The sequence below is a fragment of the Emydura macquarii genome, unplaced genomic scaffold (genome assembly GCF_026122565.2).
Source record: "Emydura macquarii macquarii isolate MOO-44397 ecotype Brisbane River unplaced genomic scaffold, CSIRO-AGI_Emac_v2 contig_629, whole genome shotgun sequence".
In the NCBI taxonomy this organism is placed as follows: domain Eukaryota; kingdom Metazoa; phylum Chordata; order Testudines; family Chelidae; genus Emydura; species Emydura macquarii.
In genome coordinates this window covers 7,017,892-7,040,177 of record NW_027130766.1, presented here as the reverse complement: position 1 = coordinate 7,040,177, position 22,286 = coordinate 7,017,892, and the positions used below count along the sequence as shown (strand labels likewise).

General features: G+C 43.6%; 1 protein-coding gene across 3 annotated transcripts in view; it reads right to left on the bottom strand.

Annotated features, from left to right (window-relative positions):
* Window positions 1-22,286, bottom strand: part of CDK12 (cyclin dependent kinase 12) — a 50,554-nt gene that overhangs the window by 11,582 nt on the left and 16,686 nt on the right. The window contains exons 5-14 of one of the 3 annotated variants that reach the window (XM_067541213.1): window positions 20,725-20,895; window positions 18,946-19,135; window positions 17,576-17,632; window positions 16,874-16,975; window positions 14,632-14,709; window positions 14,014-14,130; window positions 13,336-13,467; window positions 11,997-12,208; window positions 9,973-10,422; window positions 3,415-7,307 (exon numbers count right to left, since the gene is read on the bottom strand). In XM_067541213.1, the coding sequence (XP_067397314.1) occupies window positions 6,616-7,307; window positions 9,973-10,422; window positions 11,997-12,208; window positions 13,336-13,467; window positions 14,014-14,130; window positions 14,632-14,709; window positions 16,874-16,975; window positions 17,576-17,632; window positions 18,946-19,135; window positions 20,725-20,895 (2,201 nt within the window). In that variant the 3' untranslated portion in view covers window positions 3,415-6,615. Of the gene's footprint in view, window positions 1-3,414; window positions 7,308-9,972; window positions 10,423-11,996; window positions 12,209-13,335; window positions 13,468-14,013; window positions 14,131-14,631; window positions 14,710-16,873; window positions 16,976-17,575; window positions 17,633-18,945; window positions 19,136-20,724; window positions 20,896-22,286 lie in introns of those variants that run through there. The other 2 variants (XM_067541214.1, XM_067541215.1) reach the window with 2 other exon arrangements.

Genomic DNA, 22,286 nt, shown 5'->3' with positions numbered 1-22,286 from the left:
GCAGCAGACAGGCCCAAGGGAGAGGAGCCTGGTGTCAAACTGGTATCACACCATCTTAGCCTACAGGCCAAGCAAGAGGAGAGATTCCAAGCTTAGTTTGTCCTGGTGTCCTTAACTCACCCTGCTGGGCCCAGCTCTACCTACAAGCCTTCCAACAACTTGCAGTGGACACACACCAAGCCAGCTGAGATATCTAGGAACAACCAAGGAAGGACAGGAGGGATGGGCAGTACCACCTGCCAAGTTTCTCGTGGGGGCAGAGGTGCTAAATAGGATTATTTTGTTTCTAACCCTCCCCCCTCAAACTTTTGTATTTAATCTGGTTTCAGCACAGATCTGCTCCATGCACCCAGCTTTGAAGATGCAATGATTAAACTCGGGAGCTCAGGCAGAACTAATACTTCCGGGTCCCTATCCTCTTCTGCAAATGGCGCTCCAAATCCAACAGCGTAGCTGAAAACTGAGGGGAGGATTGCATAAGGGGCACAGCTGGGGAAGATCAGCCCATTGGTGAGGTGGCCTGACCTAGTTGCACCCCAACCCCTGAGCTGTAAGGAGGGGCACCTACCCCATGAGGGGAACGAGCCACCTTCTAATTTGTAAAGTCTCCCAAACTACTATGATTTGGCAACACCCTGCAGACCAGGCCTCCTCGTGACCCTGCACAGAGCTCAGGACAGAGGAGACAAGGCAGCAGGCCAGCTGCCCTGCTAATAAGTCACCACAGATCTCTAAGTTTTGCCACTGCTTCCAAGCACGCAGCAGGGCATGAGTCCTCAGTGCTGCCTCTTTTCCCTGCACCCACCCTCTGCAGACTGATCTATTTTAAAAGTGTCAGAAGGAGGGGGATGCAAAGCCAGGCCCCTGCCAGGAGAGAACAGCCTGGGTCTAGGACTAAGGACTCTTACGGTCTTTTTCCAGAGGCCAGCCAGGGCTAGATTATCTACATGTTCCTGACAGATCTGTTGCTATTGCTGCCTTGCCAGCATGACAGAGAATGCCTGAAAGATGCCAGTCTAGCAAGATGGGTGATCAGACATCCCGCTCAGACAACAGGGGGATGAGAGCCATCAAAGTACCTGGAGGGACAGGTATTTGACGTAGGCTGATCTAAACACACAGCAACCAGCTTCCCCTCTCAGATTCTACGTTACCTCTGCCGGGCCAGGATTTGGCCCTACAGTACATTCTCTAGTGCTCTGTCCTTACTCTTTCCCCTAATAATGAAATCACCTGGCCCAACTGAGAATGTCTCAGGCTAGACAGACACATCAAGGCCAGAGAAGGCTGCTCAGGGAGGAGGAGTTTAATCCACGCTGGAGGAATGATCTAGGTGGTGAAATTCTGACAAGGGTCCGTGGTGGTTTTCCCATTGCCCAGCCTTCAACTTTAGAGTATGGGGGTGACTGCACAACCAGTTTTAGAGGCCTTGCTTGTACAGTTGTGCCTTGGTTTTCCACAGGGGTGGAGCACCCAAATCGCCAGCCAAACTCCCAGGCCACTTGGTCTAAGGAATCCTCTGGTTTTAGCAGCTGCGTGGAGCAGGGTGGGAGATGGGAATGCGGTGGCTAGATTTGCGCGAGTCAATACCCGGCATGCTTTGACACACAGTTCTGGTGTTGAGGGCAGAGCAAAAACTGCCGCTAGAAACGTGCTGTGTGGAAAGGGTCATTTTGAACGTAAGAGGAGACAGGACAGGTGGATAGCAGGAAGGACACCCCCCAATGCACACTAGCAACAAACGGTGCGAGTCTCCCCACTAAGCCAGGGCCGCACTCACCCCTAAGAGCCTGGCACTGTGCCGATCTCTCAAGAAAATCAGCCCTTTCGTGAAGTGCTGAGATGGCAGCTGAGGTCTTTTGACAATCTGACTAAGGGTGCAACTTCATTGCCAAACAAAAAAAGTGTTCTTAACTCAGGTTACAAGAGCAAGAAGACACGAAAACTTGGCTTGTAACTCAGGTTAGCAGTTCAAGTTAAAGCCTATAGTGCAGCTTGGGGTTGAACTGAAGCTGCTAACCCACATTAAAAGCTCAACTGCCATGTCCTCCCTGCTATTTTAACCCAACTTAGCTAACCTGAGTTAAGAACACATGCAGTGTAGACATCCCTGGGAGTGTCAGACTCTGAGGGTAAGTGGGAAAGTGGCTCAGGCCACCCCTGCAGAAAGAGAGGGCTGAGCCAGCTTTGACTCCTGACCACCAGAATTATTCTCTCTCCTCTCCCTCCATCCCCTTTCCATGCACTCTGCCCCTGGTTTTCAATAACTCCCACCCCTTCCAATTCGCAGCAGTTCTTTGCCATGCTCGTTTCAGCCCCCGATCCCTGCACTGAAATATTTGCCCATGGCCTGGCTCACTCTTCCTGCTTCTAGTTTGCTGATGCCATCATCCTTTCTTAATGCCCCAACCATGTCTCCCCATCCTCTGAAATCCTTGCACTGACATCAGCTCCTCTTTATGTTCAAGACACTCTACAGGTATCACTTCCTGCCTAGTCACTCAACCTGGCTTCTGGCAGCTCCCTATGTTATCTTCTTCACTGTGTCTTCATGCCCCTTTTCACCTTGGAACAGGTTTTCCAATCAACATGCAACAAATCCCAACCCCTCTTTCAGATGCTCCCCAAAGCAGACCTGTTATGGAACACATGCCAGTAACCAAGACTGCACACCTATCTGCTCTCCTACACTCCTTTCAGAAAGGATTGTTCCCTTTGTTCATAAACCCCCTGATCCAGTAAGTCTGCTCTGGTTTGGCATGTTCACTAAGGTGTGCATGCACTATACACACCCAGTGGCATTATAATAATTTTCTCCCCAATGGTTTTCCTCCTCCATCTCGGACCATATCTGGCCTCTATTGCACCCTTGCGTCCCCTCCTTCCACTCACTTTGTTTTCCTGTTTTGTCCTCCCCTTATTTTTCCCTCCACCTATCCCAATCTAAGATTTAACTGTTGCCCAAATAAGTTAAAAGCCCCCGTATCCAGAACCTGTCCTCCGCAGCCCTAACCAGAGTAAGCATTAGAGGAGCACAGGTAACTGAAACACTTCAAAGCCATAGTGCTGAGCGACAGACAAGGAGATTCAGAAAAGATGGAAACAGACTTCTGGGGCTCTTGTCCTGACTCAACTGAAAAGGATTCGCTCTACTACCCAGTACTTACAAATGGAAAATAGTATTTCAACGAGTCAAAGGCTAGGACTCTGTTGGAGCATTATGGCAAATCCCATTCACCCACACCAACCAGTATTAAGATTAGACCCACTTACCGGTATATTTGGCCATTCGGCATCAAGCTACAGTTGGAAATGGGGAAAGTGGGAAGAGAGAATCCTTTAAAGACAAAAGTTATCATATGTGCTTTAAAGACTACAACGAAGAGTGTAATAACGCAATGCAATGGAGCAAAAGATAATACAGTAACAGGAAATATTTAATTTTTCAATCTCCACTTTCCATTTTTATAAACTGAAAAGAAAAAAATTAATATATTACAAAATATCTGTACAGAGACAAAGGTACAACCAAAAAAGGCGCGCTCAGTCTCAAAACGAAACTCAGGAGAGGTACAATAAGGTGTTGGTATTAGACACTTCTCCGCTGGGGAACACAGTGGCTACAGCTTTTAGACATTGGTGTTAAACCCAAAGATGATCTAACATTCAGAAAAAAAAAGGGGGTGAATAATCATCTAATGAGTTGCCTGTAACCTGTACCACTGGTTTATAATCACATACAATTTTTTTTTCCTTTGTAAATCCTTTAGTCTTCTACGTACAGAGCCCCTCAGGATAAATTCAGCTACGGCTAATGAAAGGGAGAAAATAAACAGCTTCCACCACCCTCCTTCCCCATGATCAGAAATACGAAGTAGAGGTTTGTGTCCCTTCCACTTACATGCTCCCTTCATCAGAAATGGAGCCACTTTCTCTCATCTGTTCAAGAATCACATGTTCAATGTAATTAATGTCTTTGTGGTGCAATTAAGCAAATGCATTTTGGATGGAGCTCAGTGACTTGCCCTCACTATCTGTCACTCTAACCATGAGATTTAATTCTGCCCAACTTTGCTCACCATATTTAAAAGGATAACAGATAAACAGCAAGTACCATCCCCCCTCCCGCCAAGATCCCCTGGTATTCAAAGGCATGACCCAATGTCACTGAAGTAGATGGGTGCTGGATCACATCCAATATCAGGTGCACAGGGGGAGGAAGTCAAACTTAAAAACAAAAACCATCTTTTGTCTTGTTTTTAGATTCAGACATGAAAGGGGAATGAAAATCCACTTTCAAATTACTACTGCCTTTGGGATCCTCAGCATGTTTTTAGGGCATCCTGCATAACTTATCGACTGATGCAATCAAAATCGATATAATAGCATTTGATGGTTTGTAACAAAAATACATTTATAGAAACAGCATGAATGGCTGTTCTCTTTATTCACACTTGTTGGGGAAGCTGGCAGGACAAGTTCCCTACTGACTGTGGTGCACGGCATTGCTTCTTTTTTTAACATTTGGAGCCAAGTTTCACTACAAAAGCCAAGACAGGTAATGCTTTCGATCTTGTGAGCTGCTCCACCCAGACTGACTGACTGGAGCTAAACTAAAGTCAATACAGGTCTGGTCACATGGAGCAGCTCACAAAATCGAGGGTCCGGAGTAGAACTCCTGGAATTCAGTTCTTTTCGACAGTGCATATAGATGGGGCCAGGTCAGAGGAATTCAAGATTTTTTTTTTTTTTCTAAAGAACCCTAATTTCTGGTGAGGCTGACAAATCCATGGATGAAAATGGGTAACAAAAGTGGAAAGGAAATAAAAATTTTTTTTTAAAAAGGATGCATCTGCTTCCCCCACAGATTCAGGACTGTAACACAATTCTCCTTCCAAATTTGACAGGCTTGGGAGGAAGAGCCAGGACACTTAAAAATATGCCAGAATGTCTGGCAGCTGCATGTTGAAAAGCAAAATATATCTATATTTAAATAAATATCGGGAGAGGTTACTCTGTTTTATTTAGTGCACTCTGCATTTTAACAGTACTATTTTTGCACATTAGGCATGAACTGGCACTTGAAAAAAATTCACAAATTTACATCTGGAATTTTGCAAACTGTGTTACTAGTCTTTGTTGAATTGACAATACAAGGATTTGCTTTTTAATCACACAAAGGGACTTGTATGTATCACAGATAATAATATATACTCTCTCTCCTCCTTCCACCTGCCTCTTGAAAGCATTTCCCTATAGTCATTTGTCTGTATTTATAAGGCAGATTTTCTCCCTCCAGATAGTGATGCACCACCTGCTTGGGTGTGGTTTTTATATTAAAAAAGAAATAAAATTAAATTCCTTTTGCAATGATCAGAAGTTCTCACAGCCATACAGATTCTGATCCATTTTACGCTTCAACACAGTCATTTTAAAAATTAAAAGAATAGATGTAATGTTTTCCTTTGGAAGAAAAAGCCCAAAAATGTGTATTCTTGTTTTATTCATTTTTGTTTTTAAGCCTTACTGAAATGGACAACATTGCAATGTTCTGCAGGAGAAGAAAATCCATTGTAAATACTTCCTTGACCACAACAAAAATATATATGTATATAGAAATGATACATTAACGCCTGTTAACCCTCAAAGTACTCAAATGCTGCCAGCCTGGTTTAAAACAGCAGACACACACAACACCAGCCCTGAGAGCATGATTGACATTTACAAAAGACACTCCCAAGTTGGCAAAGTTTCCCCACCAGAAAATTTCTGCTTTAAATCTTAAAATGTTTTAGAATTGAAGAATTACAAAGGTTTGCTGTTGTTTTTAAAGTTAGGAGCTCTCCTAGGCTCTTGAGAGTCTAAAAAGACCATTCCCACTGCAAATGTATGAAGGAATAAAAAAAAACCAAAAACAAACCAATGAGCCCTTTCAAAAGCCAATGCAGCAAGGCTACCATGAAAACAACCGATCTAAGAGGGAGCGAGGCTGGGCTCTCGATCTCCCAAGTGTAAAACTTTGAGAGAAGATCTGACCTGAAAAGAAAGGTGTGGGGGGACGGGCCGGGGGTCTCCAGCAGCTTAGTGAAAAGAAGGGATGCTAAATAAAAATTCTTAATACAAACCAGTGCCATATCCTGGTTCTTCCAATCCAGTACAGGTAATTTAGGCACCATTCCATGAATACTTAAAAAAAGACTGAAAAACAAAATAATTGCCTTGGGAAACTGACCCTCTCCGAGCTCTACCAGAACACCAAGGTGGTTCTCTCTTTCTGAGAAACCTTAGTGCCAGGCTAGTAAAATATTTTTATTTCCTTTTTCCATTTTTTTTCCCTTCTTTTTTAAACGATTCCTCACCATCTGCAGCCTAAGGCAGAAAATTCACCATTTTTGTCACTAACCAAGTGAAAAGTTTGGCTAGCAAAATGCCCAGTCAGGATTCTACAGTATTTTGGAGGGCACCAGCTAGCGGCCTAGCGAGCAAGGAATACAACAGAGAGCTTTGCAGTAGCTGGAACGCAGACGATACCTCGTTCTGGCAAAAAAAAAAAATCATTTCACTAATGGTTGAGAGGCAAGGGAGGGAAGGAGATCATCGCAAAACTCAAGTCTCTTAGTAAGGAACCCCTCTCCCTCTTCCCCCTCTTGGAGGCACTCTACTAGGCCCACGATAGGTCTTCCCATAAGCAGAAGCCTGGGTTGGGGCACCCCAGTTGTGACCCGTTCCTGTCCCACTGGAACCAGCAGTCCCTGGCCCCAGCTCATTGTAGTTTTGAATTTTGGCCTCTGGGTGTACCAGTGTGTTGTTGCTCGCCTCAGCTTTTACAAAGGGCTGCCCAATAACTGAATGTAACGCTAAGGGGACTCTGGTGAAACGGAGGTCCTGGTCCCCTGGAAACTGGACAGATCCTGTGCCCTGGTAATTGCTTGCCTCCCCAAGGTGGCTCACAGAGCCCAAAAAGGTCCTGCTTTTCCCCAGAGGCTGGGCTGAGGGTTCTGTTAAAGTTTGGCCAGCATTCTGCTCATCAGCACTGAATCCCCCCTCCGACCCCTCAGTGCCATAAGTCCTGGATGACTGCGATCTGACGTAATCCGCAGATCTCAAGGCTTGGTGATCGTGCGTCGAGTGGCTAAGCGGCTCCGCCTCTTGCTGAGAAAAAAGCTGCAGCAGAGCAGCCGTCACGGCTGGGTTCAACTCCTGTGCTGCACTGGAGAGATCTCCTTCAGACAGAGGAGGTGGTGGCGGTGGTGGTCCAGGGGGTTCGGGGGGTCTCTTCTCTGGTGGGAGAATGCGAGGAGGACATGCTGTGGAAGGGTTACTTCTTTTAAACAACATCTTAAATCACAGTTAACAGATATCAATACATTTACAGAAAACAAACAGCCCACCATTGGAGACAGCCTGTTCTCTGGGATGGACAGAGAAAGAGGCGGAGTTTTTAAAGCTGGCAATCCTTGAAAGGTAAGTGTACACATTCATTAACATTTTACTTCTTCCCCCCCCCCGCCCCACCCCATCCCCCACATTCCCAGCTCATCATCAAGAACAGCTGCCCTAACACCTGGGTACCTGTGAACACAATTCCTACTCTTAGATCAAAGGTTAATGCAGAGAGGGAAAGAAAGACAGATGTGAAGTCACATGACAGAGCGTGTGTCTTGAAAACAGTACCTCCTGCTGCTGCAAAAGGACACCAGGCCTCAATGCTCTACTAATACAGTTACTGGCAGCTGTGTCCTGGGGATAACTGTATGCAATTTCACTGGTGAAGCCAGGACTCACTGTGTTTACATACTGTGTAAAAATCAAGAACGAGTTTCGACCGAAATCCAAGTTCCCTTCTTCACTACTTAAGAAGCTTGTGGCAAGAATTATATTCTTTACCTGGCTTGTTTTATAGCAACTTAAGAAATAAATTTGCACAAGGACAGTTTTTTAAAAAAATGTGTGTATATAAACTTAGAAGTATAAAAATGTTTTCATGTCATTTATAGATTGCCAGTTACAAAAGGACAATCAATTTCTTTCGTGCTGTTTTGCCCAGACTTGAACTAATAAAGATGTTTGTTTCAAAAGGATCTTCTCTTATGAGAACAAAATATCATTCTTTGCACGCTTTAGTGGTCACAACTCTGTCACTAGTGTCTATTTACGGCTGCTACTGAGCCAGTGGTAAGAACAAAACATTCTGCTTTCTTACATCACAAAAGTGAAGGGTTCTGTGCCATCCCCAGTTAAAGTACAATCATGGTCAGAAAAGTGACTATGCATTTAAACAAGTAAATAAATGGAGCAAAAGCGCGCAAAGAGGGGAGGGGAAATTTCCTATTGGACATATCTGCTTCCTTGGATGTCTGTAGGTCAGTTGTGCTGGATTTACTGACAAAACCAGCCCTGACTCGTTAGGCCTGCAGAGCCAATGCAGCCATAGAGTCTGATTCAACATGGGCTCATTGTCAACAACGTGATCAGCTGAATGTTGATTCTTGTTATTACCGGTGATGCTGAGAGAGGCAACAAGGACATCACTGGAGAGTCAGAGCCTTGGTGGAGTTTGCAACAATGGTCATTAAGAAAATCATCTTTTGACTTAAAACTGATCAGATTTGGTTTGAAGATAAAGCACACACTTCCCCCACAATATTTTTAAGTTCTCTTTTCTGACTATTAATTGCACTTTAAAACTAGGTTGTGTTAGAATCCAGAGGACAAGACAGACTCTTTTGGACCAGTCCCCAATTTTCAAACAGTTAATAATAATAATGCAAGATGTTGCTCTGTACTTGAACCTGTTCTACAATAACTTAATTATCTTTCAGGACTGGGGCAAAAGCATGATCATGACTAAATTCTGATGAAGGCATTTGGATAGAGCAATTGCTATTACTGAAAAGCAATATCTTCAACTGTATTGCAGAAAGGAGCTGTGAATAAGGTTGAAAGAGGCTCTCCAGAGAAATAAGTGTAATTAGTAGCAACAGATTACAGAAGCTCCTGCTGCATATGATCGTCTTGTGTTGGAGCTCTGTTGGAGGCAATGGAAAATATAGATGCACATTTAAACTCACCTCGGGAGAGGAAATTGAAGATTTCACTGGCACAAGCCAGATCTTTTTTAAAAAGCCCTCTCTCTCTCTCTCTCAGGAATGGCCACTCAGCTACATTTTGTTAAAGTCTTGAATTTTAGGACTCATGAAAATGAGAGAGATCATTAGAACTGTCTAAAACCAGGCCTAATAAAGCCAGGTGTGCAAGCTTCTTTCTTCCCAAGCTGCTGTTGCCCTCTCTACCAATCCAGTTCCCACACACCCCCGAGTCTTTTCTATATATATTGTTGCATGTGTGAGAAAGACAACTAGGATGCTCAGAGAAATTAATCATTGTGCGGCTCTGATATCCTGTGCAAAACCTGCCTGCATGTGTATAAACGCAATATGAAATTGACATTGTTAGCACAGTATCACTGGCCAATCAGTCACAGGGCATCGTGACATGCCAAGAGAGAACTCAGCAGGTTTGTTTTTTTACCAGAGGAATCTTTTCAAACCTCGCTGCCCACTCACCACAGCGCTGAAGGATTGTAAGTGCTCTGGAGAAGTGAGGTAGGCTGACAGATTTTTGAAACCTTGTGCTATGCTTGGCTACTCAGGAAGTTTTAAACCATCTGCCCTACTTGCTCACACCTGTGTGTGAGACTCTGCTGCACCCAGTGTCTCAGATACAGCAACTCAAATGAGTGGTCAGGCACTTCCCTCAGAGAGTCCTGAAGTCTGACACCCACCAAAGCTGGTGTAAGCCTGGCACCAAGCTGATTTCCACCCCTTTGTAAATAACCCACCTTACAATGCGCAAGAGGCCTGGCTCCCCACGGTCAGTCATAAACTAAATGCACTTTTATGGAAGACTTAAGATACCTCCAAAGGGTGAATGGCACCCAAGGCCCACAAGCAAACAGTCATGATCATTTACCTGTGCTTTCCTCCTGATGCGTGGTAGGGGTTTTCCTTGGCCCCCGTTGCTCACTGTTCTTTTCCCCATTGCTTTCCTCCTGATTTACAGCAGGCTCCTGGGTCTTCATCAGCTGACTCAGCAGAACAGCCAGCATGTTCTGCATATCTCCCTGAGTGCTACCCGCTTCTGGAGTTGCCTGCTCCTCTGGTGGCTGGACCTCTGTGGGTGGCTCATCTTCTATGGCTTCCTCCACAGCCGCTTTCTGAGAATCCTGCTGCTGAGTTGTGGCTTCTGTGAGAGCACTGATGGACTGGTTGAGAGCTTCCAGCTGCTGCTGCATCTCTGGGTTAGAGTGTACATTCAACAGCTGGGCCATCTGTGGGACACTGAGATCAGTCTGGCTCTGCAGCAAGTTCAGTAAAACAGCCAGTTCGCTTTGATTCAGCTGCTGCGTGATGTCTCCGAGGCCTGCAGAGAATACAAGTGTCACAGAAAGAGGTTCAGGAGAGGCTGGAGCATAGCACATAAATTCAAAACCATGACTTCGGAGAAGCAGAGCAGAACCTCCTCCTCTCCCTCCCCCACAGTCTTTAAAAAGCAAGGAGGGAGTTTTAAGAAAGGAATTCCATGTCAAAGTTTGCTCAATTACCTCCTGATGGGTTCAGTTTGAGCACTCAGGATTTGGCTGTTTTGGCTCATCTTCATTCCCCTTTGTGGTGTTAATATATTACATTCACCTAGCACTTTCCAATCAGAAGAATTCCCCAGAGTGCTTTGCAGACCAGAAGGGTTTCCTCCAGCACTGAAAAGCAGGTCCCTCTGGGGTGGAATGCAGCAGCTGTTTAACAGCACACACGACAGTTTTGGGCAGAAAGTGCGGAAGACTACACAGCCAATCAAAATGGCGTGTTGGGCAAAATGCAATTTCTCACGTTGGAATCTGGTGAGAGCATTTGGGACTCGGGCCTGATGACCATGTGTCAACATCTCATCTGAAACATGACACCACTAGCGGCACAGCCTTCTTTGGCACCAAGCTGAGGCTCAGCATCAGTGCTGACTCAGAAGTGTGCCATGTGTTACCAAATCACCATGTTATCAGTACAACAGCAAGCTATTTGTATGAAATTAGCATGGGTATTTTATTTTTTTACTTTATTATTGTTTGTAAAGAACTGTCCGAAGCTTGAAATAAGTTTCCATCACTTGTTAGGCAAATGACAAGCTGTGACTTCTGGTTTTCCACTCCACTCTGCATGTTTTATTGTTCCCTCATTCACCCAACCCCATTCCACCCCTTTCATCCACCTGTTGCATCCCATCTCACAATCTCACTGAGACAAGGACTGCCTTCTTTGTTGCTTGTCTGTACAGCACCTACCACAACAGGGGCCTGCCTCCTGACTGGAGTTCCTTGGTGCTTCCATAATACAGACAACAGATCTGTTTAGAAAATGTTGTCTCTTTCTATTCCCAGAAGCCAATATGGTTTCTTTGCATTTACTTACTATTTAGGCATCAGCATGAATAGATACAGCTTCAGGAACAGTGTATGGTCCTGATCCTACAAAGCATTTGCTACCAGGCTTCATCTTTACTACAATGATAAATGGGCAAAAATCCATTGATCCCAACAGAAAATCTGGCTTTTATTATCTGCCAGATATTTCCACCACCTCCTATTCTGAAGTTTAACCATTATATTGCAACACACAATTAGGAAAAAAACAGTCACACAATAAAATCTAGTCCAGCCATCTGCCAGTGCACAATTTTCCCCATCAGTGTATTCTCTGATACTTTGCTGGTTTTAAATGACTCACAGGATTCTCTTTAGTGTTGTCATCATATAGGAATACGTGCAAAGAAGCTGTGGTGTATAAAGGTATGTACTAAGAGCTCACTTCCCCTCTACCTAATGTATACTCCAACTGACTATACATTCAGCCAGGAGCCTTCAGAGACCAGCTGGAAACATTTGCAATTGACAAAGCTCACCCTGGAATGGGCACAAGAAACTGTTGTGACAACATCAAACTGACCTATTGCATCTCCAGCACCAGGCTCGATCTTGAGCTGGGCAGGCTGTGGGTGTGCCGGGCTGCTGCTGTTCTTGACAGCATCTGTGCTCGTTACAGAGGTAGTTTCTTTCCGAGAACCTTTAGACGGAGGCTCCTCCACTGTGATTCCACTCTGCCGCTGCCGTCGGCGTTTCTTGCTCCACAGCTCATGACAGTCCTGCCAGTGAGGGAGGCTGGAAGAGGACAAGACTTGGTGAGAGGGGAAAAATAGGGGAAGTGACAAGAACTCCTGGGAAGTCCTGTGTTAATGCTTGCAAGGGCAGTGGAAGTTCTCAGTAACAAAAAGGGATCACTGAGACATTGGTCTGATTGCATCAGTGTTACTAAACACAGAGGGATCTGTGTCTTACAGTGATCGAGAAGGCATTACTGTGCTCACATCGCTTAAGCTGTACAGGGATCTTAATCAAGTCAGAACAAGATTAGCTTTGATGAATGTAGCTCCTAGTTAGGGCTCAATAAAAGGGTAACAAGGTGAAATTTATGGCCTGGATCAGACAGAAGACTCAGATCAGATAATATAATGGTCCCTTTTGGCCTTAAAAAAACCTCTCTGAATCTAGTTCACAAGACCAGGGAAAACCCAGACAGCAGTTTCAGTGCCTTGCATATTTTTGGATTCCTCATTGGAGCATTAGAGAGTTTAGCAGCAATACACTGTGCCTGGCTGAGACCTCTCTAACCATCTAAGTGTGTTTACAGTTCAGGGTTTTGCTTGCAAACTGCCAGCTGTTCCAGCATTTTTTGAAACCCAAACCCATCAGGACTTGGCCATTTGTGTGACATTATGCTGAACAGTGAGACAAAGTGATGGTCTCATGACAGGGACTGTCCCTGGCAGCTCTAAAAAGGTCACAGGTATTTCAAAACCAATCATCCCTGCATGCAGAGACACAAAGGAAGCAGAGCAGAGTTTCACAGTCAGTGTGCTCTGCGGGGTGAAGCTGTGTGACGTTGCTCAACAGCAATCCTTCTAGTCAATTAATAAGCAGTATTAAACTCAAAGGCCCAGCCAATCCTCCTTGGCAAAGAAGATGGGGATCTCTTATGATACTTTAGCCTTATATATAACCGTTCATCAGATGATCTCAGAGCACTTTACAAGCATTAATAAACTGAGCTTCAGTCCCTGTGAGAGATAAGTAGTACCTCCATTTTACCAAGGGGAGAGGCAAAACAGATACCAAGGTAAAGTGACTTGCCCACAGCCACCTGGCTGTGGCAGAGAAGAGCAAAGAGCCTAGGAATCCTAGCTCAGGCCCCTACTTTTGGCAAGTGGGTGATGCAGATCAATACTTACTCTGGAGGAGCCATCTTGCCGAGGTCAACATCCTTAAGGAAATCACTCTGCAGGGCCTGTTCTGCTGTGCAACGTTTGCTGGGGTCCAGTGTCAGCATGTGGTCCAGCAGATCAAGAGCAGTTGAAGGAATGCTGGGTAAAGATTATGGGGATAAGGCTAGAATTAAGAGGTTGTTCTAAAAGAAGAGGGCAGCTGGAAACTGCGCCACATGCTCAGAAAAAGGCTTGAGCACTCCCCTCGAGACATGAGGAAGACCCACCCAGTTCAAATTAATATTGGAGTTGTACTAGCTCAAGCAAGGGACACACTCCAAAGAGTCTGTGACACAAAAAAACAGACACTGGATTCATAATATTTTCAGTGTCACTTTAGTCATTAGTGACTTTAAATTCCTCTTTGAATCCATAAGGCAAATCATCTGATTATGTACTTCCAGAGCACGTGAACAACACTGCTTTTGGAGACAGATAATTGCAGCTTTCTGGGATAGCTGGTCTCTTGGGCCTGGTTCTCATGAAGAGAGTCTGACAGACTGATGCCGTGCTGCAAGTTTCCTAGTCAGTGGACTTAAAGTAGAAGGCAGCCAGTGGATGTTCTAGTAAGACCACTAGCAAGCAGTCACGGAAGATCACAAAGCCACAAACACAGTCACTCATTTCCTCTCTTATCAAACTCACAAAGAGAACTCCTCCCGCAGGCGCCTTCGGTATTGCTTCTTCGGTTTCATAGTGTTGAAGTAGGGCAGCTTGATGACGTCTGGCCACACAGCTGGGCAGGGGCTCCCGCACAGCCGGCTACAAGAGAACCCGAGAACAAGAACACAATCAGCACTGCAGCACAGCCAGCAGAAGAAGCAGAAGAGCTGCCCAAGTGAAACTATTTCCTTTCTGAAGCAGCTTAGCATACAGACAGCCCCGGTCTGGGGGCACTCTAAGAAGGATTCGACAAAAGCTCAGGTAAAAGTGCTATCAGAAAAAGAGAAGCTTACCTTGGTTTCAAAACCATTTGACAGATAGAGTTTTCAGAGCTGATCTCTATTTTTGCAGGAGTAATTTTTACACTCAAATAGTTACACCCTGACATCATTATTGGTGTAAATATTGATAGTCAGGCATCACCCTGATTTGCAAGCACAAGCACCTAGAGGCCTCACTATTTGTATTTGTAGTTACTGTCACTGTTGGTTTCATTTTGCAAACTGATTATGGAACGAGAACTGCTGTAATACTAAGACCAAGTGCATGAGCAGTTTCCACAGTACTACTTCTCATGGACATGCGTGTGCAATTCTTTACCTGATTAATTCAAGCTGAGCCAGTTCCAGATTGGCTTGAAAAATAGGCTTCTTTGTAAACAGTTCCCCGAGGATACAACTGGAAGAGGAAAACCGACAGGTCACGACAGCAAACACTGGCGATGGTCATTTGACTAATGCTACCTTTCTGTTTATAAGCAGCTTTGCCTGAGGGTTCATTTGCATCGGAACTCAAACCTGGGAGCTGACCAACTAACCTGCATGTGAAGAGTCAGCAATCACAGGCATTTGGGGAGCAACCTTTGTCAGTGGCCCTGTTAAGACGTCAGGCCTGTGACACATTAACTCGTCTCAGGCAAAGAAAAATGTGAACAGGATCATGAAGGCTTAGGTGGCCCAGCCCATAAGAAATGGCCAGGGGTATATTACTTGCCTTGAAAAAATACATTGAGTATTGTACCTCCAGCTAGGGAAAAAAAATAGGGGAGTGGAGAGTTCAGTCTCCATCACCCATTTAATCCCTAGCCTCTATGGTTAGCCTTCAGGCAAGAGTACCAATTAGTGCCAAATATAGATGTGATCTGTTGACAGCTCGGCTAACTGCAACTCCTTCTATATTGGACACTGAACAACAATTGGACTTCACGGTCACAGTTTTCAAAAGGGCTCAGCACCCTCAGATTGGGGCCAGATTGTCAAGACAGCTCAGTTTCCAGTTTTACAAAATCTGACCCCAATTGTGAATGCTGCATTCTTAAAACTCAAGTTCTGAGATTCCTCAAGAATCTGGCTCTATATTGCTGAATTCACAGGCATCAGATTGCTCTGGTGGTTATCTAAGGCAACTGAAGGCCTTCTGAGAAATCTAAGCTTCCTTCAGTTTTTCTGTCTAAATAAAGTTTCCAGCCCTTTGGTTGTGAAGAACCTCCATCATATGATCAATTCATTTGCTACATCGAGTCAGCAAGCTGCACAGAATGAACAATGAGAACCTGAGCCATGAATCTTCTCTCATGCATCTTATTAGGGCATTAACTTCAAGGCTTACTTGCTACAATTTAAATATTAATGACATGTAAGCTAGTGTTTAGAACAAAACACTCAGCCTCAGTCACTATAAAAAGCTAACTAGGTAAATTTTATGCTATTGTTCTTCAATACACTGGCCTTCCTATACATGTTCAAATATTCCAAACTGGTTCTTAAAAGTCCTTAATAATGTTTCAGTTGCTTGGGTGGTAACGCACCATTATTTTAGATGCAGAGTTTTAAAATATTTTAGAATCCACCTTCAGTTTTTTCATCAAAATATTTACAATGCTAACAACACAAAAATAACCCAGTGAAAGCCTGGGTAACTTCAACTGTTTTAGCGAGACAGAAAACTCTGCAGAAGAGGCCTTTTCTTTGCTCCTGTCTTCACTACAACTGCAACTCAGTCGGGTATTCATAGACACAACATGGTAACAATTTGTAGCACAGATGGGACTTAACTATGTTCTATAACCACGCTAAAGCCTTGGACAGGATCTCATCATCAACAAATCTGTCGGCTAGATTTTGACTGCAGCATCTTTATTACCAGGTGTAGTATAAGAAAAAGAAATTCCATCTAGATATCTTTGACCCCAGGGAGATTTTGCCATGTTGGCAGTTGGGAAAAAACAAAACAAAATCATCTTCTGACTTGCAAACTGAGCTAGTTTGACGTAAAAGTCCATAAGAGAGAATATACAAGGCCAATGAAGTCTTTTTTGCAGAATATTAACTGCACTGGATTTGGAATTTACCCAAAGTTTGTGAACTAAGCATGGGATGCAAAGGATGCAGCAGGTGAAAAGAAAGAAGTAGTACATTAGTAGGCCGGCTACTTATGGTAATGGTGGTCTTCCACACGTTAAAAATAGAAAGTCATTATAATCAGAAACTAAGCCCTTTGCAAGGAAAGGTACGGTTACTTATTTTTAGCATTCCATCCCCAAGTTACCACGTCTTTGGAAAGTATCTGCAGTATGCATTTAGAGAAACCCTTGGTGTTAAAGTCTAATTAATGATAGTCTTGATAAAGACAGAAGGGTGACATCATCAACATGTTCTTGGAACTTCTCAAACATTGCCAAGATGAGATCAAGTGCACCCTAATCATATGGTTGCTATTGCGCTACCAACAGATCAAACCTATTACAGGAGGCTGTTCTATTAGAACCTTTAGAACTATATTCAGACTCTTTCTGATGCTCACAGCTCGAACAAAATGCTACAGAATAAAACAAGGTGCTTACCCACAGCTCCACACATCTATGGCTGGTGTGTAACGCTCCTCGCCTAGCAGCAATTCCGGAGGTCGATACCATAATGTAATGACTTTATTTGTGTATGGACGGCTGGAAAGTAAAATGACAGACTTATATTTGTACAGTTCTTTTCATGTCAGTGAATCCCAAAATGCTTTAAGAGCTATGGCTTTTACTTTCAAATGTAGGGGCCTACAGTTAGGCATCTTTAAACAAAAGCAGCCTGGTTTTCAGAAATGCTGGGCACTCACAGTTCCTGTGTAAATCGATGAGAGCCGTAGGTGGGCTGCACGTCTGAAAATCAGGCCACTTCTTTAAGTGGCTAGCTTTAGAAATCCTCACCTATACATCCACATACACAAATCACTAACCCAGCACTGAAGCGCAGCTAACTCAAACCTCAGCTGCCTTCTAGCTTAAACAACAACCCTGCACAACAGTTAATGCAGAAAGTGAAAAATAATGCTACAAAAATTTGAAGGGCAGACTCGTTGTAGTCAAGGAAGTGAAACTTCTGCACAGTCAGCTGGGTTTGTTTAAAGAAAGGCTATTAGACAGCTGGCATAGTATTGCACATTTACTCTATATGGGCTGCCTGCTAGCTTCCCAGGCTGACTGAGTATTGGGGCATCAGAAGACTAAGTGGTTCAATTCACATGTGTTAGCAAATTCCCCCTCTGAGTGACTTACCTCTCTTCAGAGCTGTACAGTCGGGCAAGTCCAAAATCTGCAAGTTTGATCTGCCCACTGAAAAACAAAAGCACAACTGCTGGCATGAGTTACAGATGGGATCATTTGCTGAAATAGTAAGAAAGGAAACAGAAAGGAGAGAACAGAAAGGATCAATGACAACCAGTGTTTGGCAACTGATCACGTTGGATATGCCTGTCTGATTTTTGACAGACCTTTACTTAATGCTCTATGGAAGAAAAAAAGACATATAATCGTTCAATTTCACAACCATCACAAGCTCTTGTAATGGGCCATGGTCCCACAAAGCCATTATGTCTTGTGCAAGTACCAAAGCATGTGGTTGCAGTGACTTACAGCGTTACTATCGCAGATTCCATCAGTTTTAATTTTCCTCACTGGCATTCAGACGGAGACTTGAAGAATCCTAGCAAATTGTTCCAATTTATAACCTATCCCACAAAGAACTATGCTGTAGCCAGCAAACTCTAGCAGAAGACTAGATGCGAAGTCATTCTGAGACTTCTATACCACTCCTAAACATCTAAGGAATTAAACTCTGAAGGTGCAGAGCCTGGGTAGTGGCTATTACACAAGAACTCAAATGCTGTCTGCATGTGGGGGGAAGGGAACAATCAGAAAACCCAGATATTGAGAGAGATGATGACTCCTTTCCCACATTCATTCATGCCAACAATGGGCCCAATACTGGAATAAAACCATTACTTCCTCCCCCAGGAACTTTGAGACTTGAACCTAGCAGCAATAGCTGCAGGAATACTTCTTTGGGCTCCATCACTAAACAAGCACCTTATTTATTATACCTCAGCCTTCCCATGATGTCCTTTATGATGTTGTATTGTAGATGGTTTTCAGCAGCAAGGTTTAACTTTGTGTTGTATCCTGAATGAACCATTCCAGGATTTCATTCTCTTATTCAAAAGGCATGTTTGCTTTAACATAACCATACCAGTCCCCTAAACATCAGTATTAGATAAGCAACATTTTTGTTGAAATGTTGCCTAGTCAGAAGCTTCACCAAGACACTGTTTACCATCCTTAAGAGACTGAGATAAGGAGCAGTAAGTTTGCCAGCAAAAGGTCTCTTGTGGAGAGGTTGTCCTCAACAGGAAGCAGAAGGTTATTAGGCTCATTCACCTTTGGCTGAAGATAACTCTTATTACAGATGCAGCACCTAATGCTTAATTAGAATAATCTATCACTTCTGGTGGAAACACACAGGAGACAGGATCACCACAGCACACAAGAACCTTGTATTCTTTCCCATACTCTAGACGAAGCAGAGGGCTATAATCTCACAGCTCAAACTAGCCAGTTTGATGAAATCATCCTATCCAGTGCCAAGTTACCTGTTGTTTAATAAGATGTTGGAACATTTAATGTCTCGATGAAGGAAGTTCTTTTTATGACAATAATCCAGACCCTCCATCAACTGTTTCATGAAAGATTTGATATGGTCCTCTGAGAAATGCACCAAGCCGGATTCTAGCAGCCCCATGAGGTCATGGTCCATGTATTCAAACACAAGGTAAAAGGCACCTGCCAAAGAAACAGACAAGAGTTTAAGATGGGGGGTGAAAAGTAGATTAAAAAGTTACAACGTTTTTGGTTATGTAGTGGAATTGCCTCAAGATAAAGGCCAAGATTTAGAAACAAGTGACTTGTGATTTTGTGTGTTCAACCAGATACTTTTGAAGGGGTCTGATCTCCAGAGGATGGGTGCTCGGTACTTTCTGAAAAAAATCAGGCCCCTGTAACATGTCTAGTTGGGCTACCAAAAATCACAAGTCACTTTTGAAAATCTTGGCCTAGTTAAATCTACCATACCCTTTTTGTGGGTGTTTTTAATTTCCATAGCAAGCGACAAAAGGCCAAAGCAGAAGCATTAGCATAAGCTACCCATGGCAATCAAGGATTTGAATCACCTAGAAGAGATTCTCCAACTGCAACCTAAAAGGGCTGTGTTTTTAAAGCACCATCAAACTTAGAAGAGAGAAAGGATGGAAAACCTTCCATATTATTAACTGGTTCTTGAGACAACCAACGTAATCCAGCATAATAAAGAGACTGCCCAGCGCTGGGAAAAATGCCACAGCTAAACAAGCAAACGCTGACTCAGTTATAAAGACTGATCACTCACAAATCTCCAGGGATAGAAACACATATACTTTATCCTTGGAATGCACTAAGTGTGCTTCTGCTCTGTAAAGTGACATGACTCTAAAATTGGCACCAGGGCATTCCACATTCATTGCCTCTCAATCACATTCATATCAAGTGTGCATACTTTACAGGAACAAATATATTTCTTCTAACAGCCAACTCTGCAAAGTCAACCTGGACCCTTGTACATCACCATCATTAAAGGATCTGCAGCCCATTTTTACACCTGTAAAAACCCAGTGTTCAATAGGAACAGGGTTGCTCAAGTGTAACTGATTAAAATTTAAGCAACAATTCTGTTCTTGGTGCATAAGGGACAGACTCCAGCTTACTCTCTATTGGCTGTGTTTATTCAGCAGGGCTAACAGAAATAAGAAGCAGAAAAACGTCCCACCTCCAACGTTTTAGAAGATCTGATACTCTGCAGAGCCAATGCAGCCAAGGAAGGAGCTGGAATCTGCACCTTCATACATCAGAGTAGTTGATTAAAAGCTGATGTCAGTTTCCAAACAATATAAAATATTGATCTCAGCCTCTAGCAGTTTGTGAGATAGTGGCAACTATAAGATTGCTCCAAAGCTGGTTACTTGGACTAGTATGAACGCTTGGAGTCTTGCAAACGCTTCCAAACACTGATTCTGTACCAGTGATCAGAAAGAGAGAGTGTTCTGTTGTAGGCAACCCACAAAAAGGATAATATCTGTTACCGATTAACACGGAAAGCAAGATCAGCAGCAGGCTGTGCAGATTTTGTTATAGGGCTCTGCAGTCATAAGATACGTGTCGATTTTTTAAAAATCCAGATGCAGACCCTTAAGCAACAGACAATTCTAGAGTTTTCTCTAGCAAAGACTATCATAAATCAGAACTGTATCAAATTTCAAGACCCACCTTTACATCAGGATAGTAAACAAGGTGCTGTAGACCTTTCTACTAGTTAAACCACATTATGCAGCTAGCAATACCTTTGTCCTTCTTGAAATCCAGTGCATCTTGTTTGTCTGTAACAATTTCCTTCATATTAACAACGCTGCGATGGATCAATTGCCGAAGGATTTTAATCTCACGGATGGCCGTGATGGGGAAGCCTTCCTTCTCATTGTCCAATCGCACTTTCTTTAAAGCCACCAGTTCACCTGCCAAAACAAGTCAGCGTCAAAGTGTTTTCAGACAGATATTCCAAATGATACACTCTTGGATGCTGTCCTCCCCAAGCTTTTGGTCTTTTTATGATTAGTTTTCTTTAAGAAAACTGCTCATTTTGTCTTTAATTATGTTCTTAGCAAAGACTTTTCTAGGTTCCAGTTACATTTGTAATACTTTAAATTGCAATGTTCTTCTAAGAGAGGAATAGACAAATTTTAAGGTAGCAGATGGCCATAAAAGCCACAAAACCCTTTGGGCTGGGGTGTGTGGCACTGGGGTGTGTGTATGTTGGGTCCTGGCCCCAGAGGGTGTGATTCAGGGTGTGTGTGTCAGGGCCTGTTCTCCGGGATGGGAGTTGGGGAGTGAGCCCATCTGACACGAATGGCTCCTGTCCCACATGGCTAGGCCCAGCTCCCTGCTCTGGCTCACTGGTTCTCACCACAGTCACGTGATGTGCGTATGTTTTCGCCTACCCCCTGCGATGCTTGGCCCCACCCTCTTTCTGGCCCAGCTGTGTCAGATGCCTTCACGGAGCTGGGCTGTGGCAGGCCAAATAAAATGATCTGATGGACCGGATTCAGCCCTGGGCTGCTGTTGCCCATCCCTGCACTAAGACATTTTCCAAAAAAGTTACATGGATCAAACTGAACTCCATCAGAAAGTTTTGTTTTGCTTGGGAACACTATTTCACTAGTTCAATATAAAAGAGCTATTCGATGAAGTAGTAGTTTGAACCAGACGGGTGGTATGAGGACCTCGGCTTTCTATTCCCAGCTCTGCCCTCCCGTTGACCCAGCATTACTCTTTTTCCAGGGGTGGATTTATTAAGTCGATTTCCGGATCGACTGAGCAGGTCTCCACTTCCGCTTAATTCTGAAGAATCGATCTGACGGCGGGTGAATTTGCCACCATCCGTGAAGACATACCCTAAGACTGCAGAATTCTTTTAAAAAATCGTTTCACTCTGCCATCTCAGATGGGGTAAGTTTATAATGCATTTATTAATATTTTGCAAGACTATAGCTTTTTATATACAAAGTTATGCTATTGATACAATGTGTTTTAACAACACTTAGGTTTTAAGATGGTTTTCATACATAGTCTGTTTATAAAAAAAAATGGTGGTGGCACTACAGGTGGTGGCGTTTTATGTTGGTGGTGCGCAGCGTGGTACAGTTTGGAAACTGCTGCCTTAGATGAAAGAGGTCCTACAACTGCAAGGTACATTAAAATATAGCCTCACTAATTTGCACTGACTGGGAGACACAAAGCGAATTAGCAAATGAACAACTAAAGAGTAGGGATACTCCCCATCTCAGAAAGTGGTTTGTTCATTTAATTTGACAATTGTAGTTGATTTTTAATTATTTCTTGTATTTTG